This window comes from Pundamilia nyererei, unplaced genomic scaffold (genome assembly GCF_000239375.1).
Source record: "Pundamilia nyererei isolate P.nyererei 1_Seehausen unplaced genomic scaffold, PunNye1.0 scaffold00334, whole genome shotgun sequence".
In the NCBI taxonomy this organism is placed as follows: Eukaryota; Metazoa; Chordata; class Actinopteri; order Cichliformes; family Cichlidae; genus Pundamilia; species Pundamilia nyererei.
In genome coordinates, this window is record NW_005187735.1 from 276826 (window position 1) to 292305 (window position 15480).

Consider the following 15480-nt stretch of genomic DNA (forward strand, 5'->3'; position numbering starts at 1 on the left):
ATACATATATATATATCCCAAGCTGATCCCAAGGATGGATATGAAGGTTCATTTAGGAATATTTTAAAGGGCTGGTTCTGTTTATTCAGAATCATATCCTTACCCTACAAACTTCCACTCTACATTGTCCAACTTGTGTTACTGAGGTTTCACCAATGAATTTTTTTGTCACACTGGTGATTGATTCTGTTCTGACACCCAGGTTCACAACATTTTCTGAACTGTTTAGATTACCAATAATTAAAAGTTCTTGGCTCATTTGTCTCATTCATTCAAAACAATTACTTCAAGTACAATCATGGAAATAAGGAAGCATGTTCTCATTTTAGCAGAATTTTAGCTGTGCAGCTCAGTGTTTTAACCCTATCACCTCTTATGTGAGAAAAAAACAACAGGTGGTCTGTTAACTAGCAGCACGTTCGTGGTACGAAAACCTCGAGGATGGAGTTAAGTGGATTTTTTAAAAAGAGAGTAATTATATAAACACCTGTGAAATATCAGAAGTCGTCGTATTCGCTCTGTAAATATCATGGATATGTGACAGATGTTAAGTAAGGTGAATAAACTTATATGCTGCTCGATCATTTCTGGATCCAGGCCCTGTTTGTCCGATGAATGCATTGGTTTGTATTTGATTGTCTCAGTTTCAGAAGCTCTCAGCAACCATAAATCTGTGGATATGTATATTACAGGTCTTCATGTAGAAGGTACAAGGGCTGTATTGCTTCAGTTATTACCGCTTAATGTTACCTAAAGAGACTCTCAAATTCTCCAGATGGAAATAAAATCACTCACCACACGAGGCAATGTTATGGTCCCACCACTTCCACCAGCACTAAAAAGGCTCGAGTCTGTAAGCCAGATAACAGCCTGTTATCTGGGCCCTGAGAAACAGACTGAACAGTGAGAAAAATTGGAGAAGTGAGTTTTGCATATCTGGTGCTGACTGGAAACAACATGAAAGTCAGGTTGATGTGAGGCAGTGGAAAAGAATCAATATGTTTTGATTAATGAGCAAAATCAAAAAGAGTTGAGAGAGTTGTTCTCTGGATACATCAAAATTACTGACCATGCCTTTCCATCACTAAACATTTACTGCACCTCTTTAGTAAATCCCACGTTCTCCTGTGCTTAGAGAAAGTTTTGCACTCATACAAGCTGTTAGTACATCCTGTCCTTGCCGTGTTATTTCTTGGTAAAAGTAAAAACCTAGGTGTATCATTGAACTTTTTTTATTCAAGCCTGCGTGTCCTGTTTTTGATTGTAACCTGGGGCTCAGAAATATCACTGAATCCGTGTGAATCAGTCCAAAACAAGAAAAACAGGGTGTGCACAAATGTGCACCATAGTTGGCTACAGAGGGGGACACGGGATGGGAACCATGTGAGGATTGTTGGAAGACCTGCGGCTCAGCGATGGAACTGGTTACTTGATAGGGAGAAAAGCAACCTGAAACGAACTTAGTCGTTATTATTTATTTATTCTGGATGAAGCAGTTAGTCGGACCTGACCTGAACACATGTGCAAACATCTATCTTTTTTTGGTTTGTTTTGTTTTGACTAAAGCAATGATGCATACATTTAGCATGAGGACACAATGACATTGAGAATGATGTCATATAATAACCTGCTACCCCAACAAACCCACCGAGCATGTCAGAACGATAGGATGTTTTTCTAGTATTTCATCCTTTGTGAAATTCTCTTTCACTTGCTTTAAAAAAATCTTTTGGCTTTTATTTAATCTGAAGAATTTTTTGGAAAATACTTGTATTTAATTCTGTTTCAGTGACATATCTAAAACTTAAATGTAGCTTCCTGACTGCTTTTATCACTTCTCAGCCAACACTAAATGTACCAGCCAGCACTGCTCTGCAGCCTTTCTTTGCTCTCCTATTAATTATCCCCCAACAGATTCTTCCTGTGAATCTTTGGAGCGTTCCTGGACCACAAAGCAGATATTAATCATTATGAACGCTGGACATTTTCTTATAATCTGTGTGTTGTTATAAGAACAGAGTGCTTCTTGCATCAGCAGGCAGAAATTTTCCAGATATATCAAACTGTGACACTTTGCTAAAGAGGGCAGGGCTGGAAAAAGCATTCGTCTCAATATAAACTGAAACATCTGGACATAATAAATACTGCTGTTTTGTTCTCTCTTTTTTTTCTTCTTTTTTCATATGTAAACCATATACCTCAAAAAGTGCCCGGCGGACTACGAAGTGTAACCAGAGAAATATATGCAAGGCCACAACTAAAAACTGAGCTTTCTGTGTCCCTCAGCAGGGTGTACAGTGTGGCTGTGCTCCAGACTAACCGCTCTCACTTGTTATTTCAACTAAAACTACACTAAGCTCTGTGTCTAGCTGCTCTGCTTCGGTTTCTCTTTCTCTGGGCTTAATTTCACCTCAGGATCTATTTACGAAATTGTCTTTCTGAGACGTGGGGATTTGTCTGAGCTTTATGGTCGCATGTGTGTTACCATGTAAGAGCTGTCGTTGTATAAGTGCTGCATTGTGGGGCTTTAATATGTGAGCACGTGGGGAGATTTGTTGAGTTGTTGGTTGTGTGTGTGTGTTAAGTCCAGAATAATTGAATGCATGGATTTAACTGAGTGAAGCCACAATGAGGAGAGAGGAGCTGTTGTAGGGAGGGACAAACAGCATCGTAGCAACCAAATTCCTCTGGATCCGAGTGGAAATATTAAAATGATGACATGCTCTTTCACTCTGATGATGTGATGAGACTACACCTCTGGCAACATCTGCAGCTCTCTTCCCTTGTTAAACTACAGGGAGGGAGGGAACATTTAGGTAATGAAAGGCGGACAGAAAAAAAAGACGGATGAGTGGATCAGATATGTGTCTTTTGAAGGGTCATACCACAGAAACATGTGTTTCTGCTTTCATACGTTTCTAGGAGACAATTATTAATTTTTTAAAGTGGTGCTGATAGTATTCAGAGACTTTATTTAAAGTAATAAAATAGTATGTGTGTGTGGATCTGAGTTTACTTTGTGTTTTATTGTGAAGTTTAGTTCCTCATGTGGCTCCCCTTTGTTCTTTTTCCCACCCACATCTCTGCCTCATTTCAGTTCATCTTGTGCCCTTTTATCTCTCTTTGGTGTGTATGTTTCATCTGTGTTCTCTCAGTCTGCTTTGGTGATTTCTTGATAGTAGTTTGGATTTTTGCAGGTTGTTTGTTTGACCCTATATAAAAGGACCACTGCAGGACAAAGCACGCGGAGCCTGTGACATCACATAAGTGGACCTGATGAATTTAGAGAAGACTTAAAGATTGCTGGGCCCAGTGCAGCTGGTGGGCGAACCAAATTTCCTGCTGTGTATTTGAGCAGCTTAAACCAAGAATTATTTATAAATTAGTTTGGACTTAACTTGAGTTACAGTTACAGTGAGAATCAACAGAAGCAATGCCTGAAACAAAAGTAAATGGCCATTGATGCTGCATCATTTCACACTTTGTGTTATCTGTACAAAATAAACAGAATCCTGTAAGAACCTGATGCCCTCTCGTCGTCTCGTCTCCTTATACGCCCACAGTGTCACAATGCAACATTAAGCAAAAGGTGCAAAGGCCAATCTTCAAGACTAAAAATAAAGCAGGTAAACTTTCCTAACTGCAGCTTCTGTCCTTCTGTGTTATAAGAAGCAAACTTTAATGTTAATCCTGCTAACCCTCGCTATTGCACAGATGTAATGCAGTTAAAAAAGTCCAGAATCTAAAAAGTATATATATTTAAGTTTATTACAAGTACCAACACTTTGAACTAATATGCAGAGTCATTTGTTATGATATTGTAAAGTATTGGAAACATGTGTGAAACCTGGACCCATTTGTTAAGGGCTAAAAACGAGGCCATGTAGGTCAGAGCTCCAGTGTGATTTGTGTTAAGATTACAATTAGGATACATTTAAATGCTCACTTTTCATTGTATGGGTGTGTCGTGACTGATGAGCTCTCACCTTGATGTTAATCACAGCCAGATGTTTCGCAGCACGGTCAATGCTACGCGTTTCTGTCAGTGGTTCCAGTGTATAGTACTAAATAAGCACAGTTAAAGGCACGATCACTGTTTTTCTACTGTCAGAGCCTGTCTTTTTACTTCATGGCTCTGGTTTTAATTTTTTTCAGTTACTTGTGTGTGTGTGTGTGTGTGTGTGTGTGTGTGTGTGTGTGTGTGTGTGTGTGTGTGTGTGTGTGTGTGTTTTTCTTCCTTATATTCCTTCCTCTGTTTCTGAGTCTGGCAGTCGCAGCAGAGCTCTCAGCCAGAGAAATGAACCTGGCTTGAATCACTTTGGCTCCTGGAGGAAAAGCTATGAACAAAACCAGCCTTTTGTGATTATGATGAATGTGTGGCAAGGAGATGTGTAATTTACCTGTCGAGGGTATCGCAGATGCCGTTTTAATGAGTTTTCCTAAGACCTGAAGAATCTCTGAATGCATCTTGGCTCTATGTGGTCAGATTAATGGAGGATTATCTCTCAAGTGTTTTTTTTTTCTTTTTATAAGCCTCAAGATGTGTAATAAAGAGTACATGAAGCATTTTTCTCTTTGCTAAACAAAATGTGTTTTACCCTGCAGCACTCGGTGTGATCTAATGCTGAGTACAAATTAGTATATGTCTGGAATTATTAGCATTGTGCTGACCAAAGATTACCAGCATAAAGGCCATTTTTCTCCAAGAAATGCTTTTATGAGGCTTGTGGAGGGTTTATCTAATAATCATTCAAATGTATTATTTATTGAAGGATGTGAAGCACCAGGCCACATCACTCCCTTTGTGCAAATCTCAGCTTGAGCTCAGCAGCGTGGGGACTGACAAAATCTAAGGAGTAGTATTCATCTTCTGGAATGCTCTCCAAAACTGTCCTCATCCTTCCAAAGTCTGAATCTTTGTCAGTTCCATATGTAACACACCCATCCTCATGAATATCTGCTGCAGGCTGATGGCCCTATAACAAGATATTTCAACCTGCATTTGGGAGACAGACACTCTCTCTACTTTTAAGATTAGGTGTAAAACTTTCCTTTTTGCTCCCTACAACAGCTCCTCTCTCCACACTGTGTATTTCATCCCGTCTTCCTCCCCTCACCCCCAACCGGCCATGGCAGACGGGCGCCCCTCTCTGAGCCTGGTTCTTATCTTGACTGTTGTTGTGATTTGGTGCTATATAAATTTTTTTAATTGAAATTCATCAAAAGACCTTTATCTACTTGTGAAAGGAAAGAAAAACAATCTAAAACAAATGAATACGAGCATCACTTACCTTATCTGAGAGGCACAAAATATTTGATGAATATATATCATCTAACATTTTAGCATCTAATCAATCCTTTGTCATCTTGGTCATTTGGAGGCAGAAGTGACGAGCCGGTGGAGTGTAAAGTTATCAGCTAACACTTGCAAACTGAAGTAGTTGCCTTCATGTATGGTATAGATGCAAAGAGGCAGATATGTAATAAATAGTGTTGACTAACATACAAATGAGTTGGCTACTGTAAGGAAGGACAAAAATGGAGACGCTTCATTACTGCCCTACCTTATGAAAATGACTTGTCAAAAGCATAACTTTTGGCTGGGTGCAATTAACCACAGGTAAGCTCTCAACTAGCAGAGGTGAAGCCTCTGCTAGCACCTGGGTATGGTCACCTGGCATCCATCTCTTGGCAGCGAGATGCTTTTAGAACCGGACTCATTTCAGCAACCACAGGTTTTGGCACATTTGTTTTAAGGGATTTGCAATGCCTATGAGGAAAGAAATGTGAGCGGTTTGAGAATACCATTGGTAATTTTATATTTTTCCCTTTATCCCAAGCTAACTGAAGCGCCTCACTTCCTGTGCTTCCTATGAGCTGCTGATTGTTTCCAACGAAGGCTTGCAGTGTGCTGAATGTTCAGACCGGCAGGAGTAAAAGCCTTCGCACTAAATCACTGGTGCATTCTATCAATCCTCTGTACAAAGCAGGAAAAAAAGAAACGTTTATTTTTTATTGAATTTCTGTAAGGGACGTTTGTCCTTTCCGAGTGTGACAGCTTCCCTCGCCTGTAATCTGAATCACTTTATTTTCTGTGGTGTTGTGGCTGTGTGGGCAGCGGTGGGGTGGTGGGGGAGATTTTCTGCTGACGGTTTGTTCCTCCCGCTCCCTTGTTATTGCAGTGTTGAAGATAGGAACATGCAATGCTGCTCCGCCCTCCTCCAACCTGCCTGTTCTATTTTCACCCAGACAGCTGAAGCATTGCTCCTGTCGCCTCTGTCCTCTCACTGTTTATCTTCCCCCTTCTTCCTCACTTTCTCTTTGTCCTAGAGAACAGAGATTTTCTTCTTCCCTCTCTCCTCTCCTCCCTTGCGCTTTTCCCATTAGTACACTCGAGATGATATTTTCTTGTCCTTTTCCAAGGATCCAGTCCCCAGTTTTTCTTTTATCTCTTATCTAGAGAGTGATCGTTTATACTTCCTTTTTCTTTTTTAACTAATTTCCTTTTCTCTTCTGCATATGCGGTTGATGTTGTATATACGAGCTCTTGTTATGACCACTAATCGGGTTTTAACGGTAACAACCTTCCAGCCATCTAAGTCCCAGAGTCCTAATGAATTCAACAATAGTCAAAGGAGCTTGGAAAGAAAGCGACAGTCACACATGACCTGGATAACTAAGAACCTACACAGAAACCTCAACAATAACAGTTTTATTGGTTCTTCAACAGGATTTAAAAATGTTAAAGTGCAATTATAACCCAATAATGCTTTTGTTTTCTCCTCTCACAAAAATGGGTTATTGTCCGATTTAGCTCACTTTCCTCTATAAATATGCCCTGTTTCTCTATAAATAAACCATCCACTGGTTTAATAACGGCCCTTAAATATACCAACTCTTGGTACTGAATAAACCATTCCCCTGAATAGTTTGGCGGTGCCAATGATGGTAACTATGAGCGTTTGAAAAGGGAATTTATCCATGTGGAAACTCCAGTTCAGGACCAACTTGTGAGGCAGTCACTGAGGTGTAAGTGAAGCATTGCAAATGTACAACGGCGGCATCACAATACCCATATATTCATAATAATAACAGTGATATTTAAAAATAAAGCACAATAATATAAAGTCAAATGTGTCTTCTTCACACATTTAGACTTTTCAATATTTTCCTATTTAGACCTTGGATGGTCTAAATAGGAAAATATGTTTGCTATTTGCCAATTACAGTGACAGAGAATTTCCTCTGGGGAGGGTTGCTAACAAAAGTTGCTGAAATGTGTCTTTCACAGCCACAAATGTAAACGTTGTGATGATGCTAGAACAAGTCACTGAATTTAACCTCTGCTTACCGTGAATGTCTTTACAAAACATTACATCATTCCATTCATTGGATAGATGTTATATCTCTCACCAACCAGCAGACACACCATCCCTAGAGACATGGCGCTAGCATGACTGAAATCAGACTATATCATTCTTTACGTACTGGAAAAGAAAGTATGAAAAATTATGGTTTTTGTTGTGTAATCTGTTGTTATTCTGTCATGCAGATTCTCTGTGTATCCAGAGATTCGACCCTGGGCTGGGACTCATTGCACCCATAAACCCCATGATAGCAGGAATCAGCCTGGTCCCCCCTCCACCCGTTCCCCCCGACATGCCCGTCATCAAGGAGATCATCCACTGCAAGAGCTGCACTCTCTTCCCTCAGAACCCTAGTAAGACTGTACTTTAATGTAGAACCGATAAACTTTACTTGAAAACTTTTAGGGGTGTGACTTTTGCAGTAAAGGTAGACAGCAAAATCAGGCTAGTAAAAGTAAACTGATTAGCTCAAAGGTACAGTCAGTAATGTTTATATACTTATTTAATAGAAAAAAGTCCAGAAGTTGTCTCCTTCAACAAAGAAGCAAAAACATGAAAGAGGCAATGCAACAAGCATTTTTGAATTCTCTTCCTCCTCATCTCAAGCTCCATCTTTTATATAATGATAATAATGAGCTGGCTAAACAAAAACAGCTGTTTATAACACTTTGCCAGCTAATGTTACACTCGAGTGTCCAAAGAAATGACGCTTTCCCTCTCATAAACAGTTTGATTACATTCTCAGACCATATGAGAGTTTATTTGCTAAGTGTCCAAGTCCAATAACGTTAGCTCGACTTCAAAGAAAGTTTCACTAATGCCGACTGACAGCAGTTAACACTGTCAAAAACAGCAGAGCTTACCAACAGAAAAGTTTCGGATATCCTCAACAACTCACCTCAGTATCACTGTATCCAGAAAAATATGCATTGACACGTATTGACAGCTGAAGTAAACAGCAGGCTGAGAGCCTACACTAAACAACAGATGAAAGGCAACCAGAGTTGTTTGTCCTACAGCAGCCATCATAGTTAGAATTATGTAGCAGAATTTGAAGTGGTTAAAAAACTGAATTCAGTTGACTGCAGTCTGCTCATATCTAGTGGTGAGACTTTGCAGGCTGTTACTTAGGTAATTAGCATAAATGTGAGATGGAATCTATTTTAATATTAGATGTTATTATTTAAATGTTGTTGTTTTTTTTCTTTTTAATTGCTCAAACTTGACATAAAAATCAATAGTTTCCCTCTTTAAACTGCAGTGTAGCAGGAGAGCTGTGGATGATATGGCCATATAATCATGTAACCGGTCCTTTTATTGTGCCTCAGACCTTCCTCCTCCCTCGACACGGGAGCGCCCTCCCGGCTGTAAGACAGTATTTGTGGGGGGTTTGCCAGAGAACGCCACAGAGGAAATCATCAGGGAAGTGTTTGACCAATGTGGGGAGATCATCGCCATCCGAAAGAGCAAGAAGAACTTCTGCCACATCCGCTTCAGTGAGGAGTTCATGGTAGACAAGGCTATTTACCTGTCAGGTGAGCACTTTTCTTGGGAAATACAATGCCTCAAGTTTGCAGTTGGGATATTGTTTTCATTTGTTTGTCTTGGTTTGTTTTTTGTTGTTGTTGTTGTTTTGATTTTTACAAAGCGGGCCATATTGGGATAAAAAGGTAGTTGGCTAGTTATCTGTTAATGCTAGCTTTGGCTGAGTAGCTTGGTTTGCTTGGTGTATCCATAGTTTGGATTGAAAGGCTAATGAAATGCTAGCTAAAAACAATTGTGTTTTTAATAAAATGTACTCAGCATAACAGCAGATCTGCTAGTGTGTGTTTTAGTACAGCTGCATGCTAAACAAGATGATGTAGCACCTAGCTATCATTATCTATTAAGTTGACCGCTCTCTTGTTATGCATAACTTTCAGCTTTATTATCATTTTTCATTGCTTAGTTATATAAAATTCACCTTCAGGTAGTTGTCATAAAGAAGAAAAGTAGTATAGACACCACAATTGATTTTGTGGATTGTTTCTACTTCTACTGTTAAGCTAGATATTATAAGAGAGGGTGAGAAGAGCTTATTTTTAGGCCCAGTCTAAGGTGGATATTTAAGGAACTGTATTTTTCATAATTCTTCATCATCTTCATGTTTCACCCTAATGATTTTCTGCCTGGCAGATCAAATCTAATGACATGCCTCTACCTGTTGTAGAAAATGCCTAAATATAATGGTGTCACCTTCTCCTCTTCAGGGTATCGGATGCGTATCGGATCCAGCACTGATAAAAAGGACTCTGGGAAGATCCATGTAGACTTTGCCCAGGCCAGAGATGACCTTTATGAGTGGGAGTGTAAACAGCGCTTACTGGCCAGAGAGGAAAGACACCGCCGCAAGATCCACGAAGACAGACTGCGGCCACCATCTCCCCCTCCGATTGTGCACTACTCTGAACATGAGGTAGCACTGTTAGCAGACAGACTAAAAGGTGAGCACTGGCAACGAGTTTGCAGAGAAAGTGTCATTAGCTTTGCATTGAGAAAGTAATTTCCATCACTATAGGACAAGTTTACTGTGCCACAAACCTAGCGATCAACTGATCTCATTGCTAACTCATATCAGGTGATGAGTCAGCTGATACTCTTGATGCTTCTAAAGGGCAAATCTCACACACATGCACACAGAAAAACAACCCCTGCTCCTCCTTTAAAGGCTGTATCCAAATTAATTTTGGTGTGCTGGCAAGGGCAGGAACCCAAAGACTGCAGAGGCCAGCACAACCATGAGCTTGATCACTAATGTGACAGGGTTGGACCGAATCTGTTCAAGGTTTTCGTGGTTTGGGTCAGGTGGTCTCTGATGTGTTTCAGAAGCACGAACAAAATCTGCAGCTGTTGTCATGGATACAGAGAGTAAATAAAATCCCTTGTAGTAAATATATTAGTCCAAAGCCATGTATGACTTTTCAAAGCGGATTTGTAGGTCACAGATAACAACGCTTTTAATTTGATTGGCAACACATCTGTTGCTCTGTGTGTGCGTGTGTGTATAATCTCCTGCTTAGGTCACTTGCTGTGATACCCAATAACATGCATGAATTAATTGTCCAGGAAGCTGCACAATTATTGATATTCTTCATCCCCCCCGTTTGTAGCCACTGATAAACAACTGTGTTTGATGGCAACAGTATAATGCAGGCAAACAGTGTGCAAACACAGGGGAAACACTCAAAGACTGTCCAAGAAGCCATGTTTGCATCAGCCTGTATAGGGATTTCTTGTTTTACAGCAGTGTTTTGTGTGTTGTTGTAAAAACTGCAGTTATTACTCAGCAGTTCTCAGAGAGCTCTGGAGTGACATAAGAAATAGGTTTTGTGACAACAGAGTATCAGATATTTTTTTAAAGGGAGAGAAATAAAAGCAACTGGAGAAGTGGGATTTTAGTTATTAGATTTTCAAGTGTTTATCAAAGATATCTGCACAGACTGTGAGCTCTCCGCATTCAGTCATCAGTACAAACACTGTGAACAATAAAGGAGACAAACACGATTGAGATGGAGCAAGAACTGCTAAATAAAAGCCTTACCAGAGTTCTCAACAGTGCAAAATAAAACAAAACAGTTGCAATTTTTTTATGTGTCTTTACCTTTCTTATTAACTTCAGTGGCTTCCTGCTTATTTCTTCTTTTCATGCTTCTAGCAGCTATAATCCAGTAAGATATGCATTATTAAGTAAGCCATTGTAGGATTCTGGAATTCGTTTACAGATTTAATCGAGTCATAAATACATCGTTTTAGGCCCTGTGTTTCCTCTGGAAAGGAAGAAAGAAGATGACTTCTCTGACTTCTTGTACAGCAAAAAACACAACCTCTTATAATTGTCAGACTCTAAGCTGTTTTTTTATGGCAGCAGCAACACAATATGAAGCTTGGAGCTAAATACTGATGTTGATGTTTAACAAACATACTTTGGATGCTAACATTATCTAAAGCAGCAGTCTCCAACCTTTTTTGCGCCACGGACCGGTTTATGCCCGACATTATTTTCATGGACGGCCTTTAAGGTGTCGCGGATAAATACAACAAAATAAAACTAGTACCGGTACCAAAAAAAGAAGGTTTATTCATAACACACGTGAAAAGACCCAGGAAAACCGAGTTAACGATAAAAACGATAACAAAATAACGCTGAAAACTGATAAAAACCCTGAGAACCATACATTTCACACCTGAGCCTCAACTCTCGCGGCCCGGTACCAAACGACTCACGGACCGGTACCGGTCCGAGGCCCGGGGGTTGGGGACCGCTGATCTAAAGTACCTGTGATGCTGCAGTATTTGTCTTTTTTTCCAAGTTGTATAATAAGATATCCATCAGTTCATTTTGCCGACCATTTCAAAGTCGCAGGATCCTCCCAGCTGTCATAGATGAAGTGTGTGTGTCTATGTGTGCACTGGTGACTGGAGTAGAAGTCAGATGATCACCAAATTTATCACAGACATAAAGATACTTGGATTGAGCCATGCTGTTAGCATTACTTGATAAAAAAAAAAAAACTGGACTAGCTTAAACATACAGTGCACAACACCTGGTTACAATGAATGCAAATGTGCTTTCCTGGTCTTACCACTCTCACAGGAAGTTGGTGGGCATTTCACTTGTAGCATGTGGCTACAAGTGAAAAAAATTTGGGGGTTTTTTCTAAGTCATTGGGGGGGAAGGTGACACCAAAGAACAAAGGTAAAATGCAAGTATAAAAATGTGTGACTGTAGGTAAATTGTGGGTAAGATGAAGTAAAGCTAGCAGCAACAAACAGAAAGATAGATTACTATATAAAACAAGAAATAACCAAAGCAACAATCCAAAACCTTTGACACATGCTGAAGTTTCCTCTGTTATCTTTCCTCAACTGGCAAACCCTGCGTGTTGATGAATCACACTGAGTGCATACCCAGTGTGGTACAATGTAATGAGAAGGGTTACTGACCATATATATATAATATCCTTCCATCCATCCATCCATCCGTCTTATCACGCTTATCCAGGGTCGGGTCACAGGGGCAGCAACCTAAGCAGAGAAGCCCAGATGCCCCTCTTCCCAGCCACCTCCTCCAGCTTTTCCGGGCTACACCAAGACATTCCCAGGCCAGCCGAGAGATAATCTCTCCAACGTGTCCTGGGTCTGCTCCGGGGGCTCCTCCCGGTCATTACCCACAGCTCTTGGCCATAGGTGAGGGTAGGGACGTAGATCAACCACTAAATTGAGAGCTTCGCTTTCAGACTCAGCTCTCTCTTCACCACAATGTACCGAATAGCGTCTGCATCATTGCAGCTGCAGCACCAATCCGTATATATAATATTTATTGTTATATTAACAGAAAATGTGGTGAGAATGCAGTTCAGATGTTGTGTTTGAGTAAAATTTAGCAATCCATGGTTTGATCTCAGATGTTTCCCATGCTTGACACCAAGTATTTTTTCCAAGCTGTTTTAAACCTGAGTAGAAATGTGCTCCATAAAAGAACGAATCGTGACAATGAATAATTCAGGTGACATTTGAAAGAAAGGTAAAGTCCTCGTTATGCTTCCCTTTTAAAATCAGCCCAGTTTTACTACAGGAGTTACGTTTTTCAAGCCCCTATTTATCTACTGTGTAATGGGATTAATACCACGGACCACTCCCTTTCTTTCTGTACTGTTGCAAACCTGCACCCACCTGCTCCTTCTGCACGTGAGGAGAATTGATGGGAGAGGATGAAGTGTGGGACTGAGTTGGCAGTGGTTTTGATAAGTGAGAAGTGAGCAATGAGGGGTGTTTGCTGTGAAGGTCACTCTCCTCCTCGTCCTCTTCCACCTCCTCCGTGTTGCCTCCACTCTGCTGTGGCTAATTCTTGTCTCCAGTGATTGAAAGTGTTGCATATTTACAGTAAAAGGTTGTAAGTGTTCTCTGTTTATAAAAACAGCGGCGCTGGAATCACTTGCAATTTAGTGCAATTTAATCACATTCAGATCCAGCGCACTGCTTATTACTGTTATTGCCTTCATGCATTGTGATGACCTTCATGTTGTCTCAGATTGAGCAGGCAAACTAAACATTAGCATCTAGTGTTATTGTTATATTTTCTGTGTTTCGACCTAAACCCGTCTTTAATGTGCGGTCAGATCCACTGCAGGCATCATTTAAATAAAGCATGAAAGAGAAGAAAGTCAAAATCTTGACTGTAATAACTCCCACACAAAAAGAAATAATAACATCACCTCATGTCGTACTGTGACCTTTGTGCCAATAAAGTGTTGCTGAGAAACACATTACCACCATCAGTGGGAATCAAATATATCTTATTTCCATGGGAACTGGTAAAAACCCTCATGGTCCTTGCTTCGTGCAACAATAGATCCAGATGATTTGAATTACTCAAACTGATGCACATAGTCGGTGTTATAAGGTACAGACAGACATATCTGTTCTTTCTAAATCTGCTTTATTGATCCAAGTTTGAGTTGCTGTTCTGAACCCATTTTTACATCTATCTCAGATAGTCATTAAAGGTAAGTCTCAATGTCAGACCTGTCATTGGAAGTTTTCTTCTTCACAGAACAGACTGTACCATCAAGGTGTTTGTTTGTTCTTTACATCTAACACTTTTTTTACTTTTTTATTTTTTACTTTTATGGGACAGGGATAGCTCAGTAGGTAGAGTGGTTGCCCCGTGATCGGAAGGTTGGGGGTTCGACTCCACTGAACAGCTACCCTGAGGTACCCCTGAGCAAGGTACCGTCTCTACACGCTGCTCCCTGAGCGCTGCATTGGTGGCTGCCCACTGCTTCGCTGGGTGAATGGGTTAAATGCAGGGGAGTAATTTCCCTGCGGGGACTAACACATTATAAAAAGTTTTTAAAAAAAGACTGTACCATCAAGGTGTTTTTGTTTTTTTACATCTAACACTGCATCCATCTGTTCATCCATCCACGTTTTCATTGTATATTTGCAAAGCGAATGAGAGAAGTTCCAGATAGAGCTCTGTGCAAACTGCCTTTTGTGTTTTTTATGATGTTTATAGGTTAGAGTTGGTGCTGAAATATGGAACAGAAATGATTTAAATATAGAGCATTATACAGAAAATAATCAGATCTTTTAGAAACTTTTAGTAAATCACAAACAAACACGATCCTATCAGTTAATCTGTTGAAGTCATATGTAAGTGTTGTGACATGACAAGGATGGTCTCTGAGACATGAAATCATCAAATGCCAGCAGATTATCTCTGCTTCCCAGCCACCTCCTCCAGCTTTTAATCACTAAGGCGTGACAACAGCAATCCCATAAGAAAAAGAATCACAAGCTTTCACATTTAGTTCCTTTCAAGCAAACTTGGTATATGAAGACACATAGCAGCAGTCCAGTCGCAAGTGCATTGTTATCAAATGAAGCATCAAAACTCTGTCTTCCAAAATCAGCTTTACAGTGATCAGGGATTTATTATATTAAGAATAAATAATAGCACTTTTTAAACAGGATTCCTTTCTGCCTTTTCTATGTCTGCCATTTTCTGTGTTTATCTGTGGCTCTGTTCTATCTCTCTGGAAAACCAGCAGCATGTTGCTTCTGTTTGCTCCAGAATCTCCAGTTTATCTACAAAACCCAAACCTCAGCCTCAGTGTAGTGTTCCCATCCATCCTCTAATACCTAACATAAACAAGCATGTTTTCTCTCTGAATAACCCTTTTCAATTCATTCTTCACCTCAAACAGCAGGGGAAATAAATTTCCATTATTCCCCCGCTCGTCCCTGTTCAGCAGCGCTTCATTGTGCTCGCTGTAATGTGACTGTAATCTGCTGCTGTGTATGAATGGGGCTTTATCAGAGTGGGGGAAAGTGTCTTCTTACAGGTTGTGTTGCACTGGGTATTGAGCTCATTAAATGCTCTCTAATTCACTCTCTTCTGCCGTCGTCCGCGGCTCCGTGGCACCATTCAATTATTATTCAAATGGAAGCGAATGCACTCGACGGAAGCCTGCCGAGACGCCGCAGTTTGTGTGACTGAGACCGAGCGCTGCTTAAGGTTGTGCTTGAAAAAGTTGAAAATCAAAAATGCATTTTGTGTTCAGCGGCTGTG

At 40.3% G+C, this 15480-nt stretch overlaps 1 protein-coding gene across 1 annotated transcript in view; it reads left to right on the plus strand.

Annotated features, from left to right (window-relative positions):
• Window positions 1–15480, plus strand: part of enox1 (ecto-NOX disulfide-thiol exchanger 1) — a 137252-nt gene that overhangs the window by 93790 nt on the left and 27982 nt on the right. The window contains exons 5-7 of the mRNA XM_005751919.2: window positions 7553–7720; window positions 8696–8902; window positions 9617–9850. Coding sequence (XP_005751976.1) covers window positions 7553–7720; window positions 8696–8902; window positions 9617–9850 — 609 coding nt within the window. The remainder of the gene's footprint in view (window positions 1–7552; window positions 7721–8695; window positions 8903–9616; window positions 9851–15480) is intronic.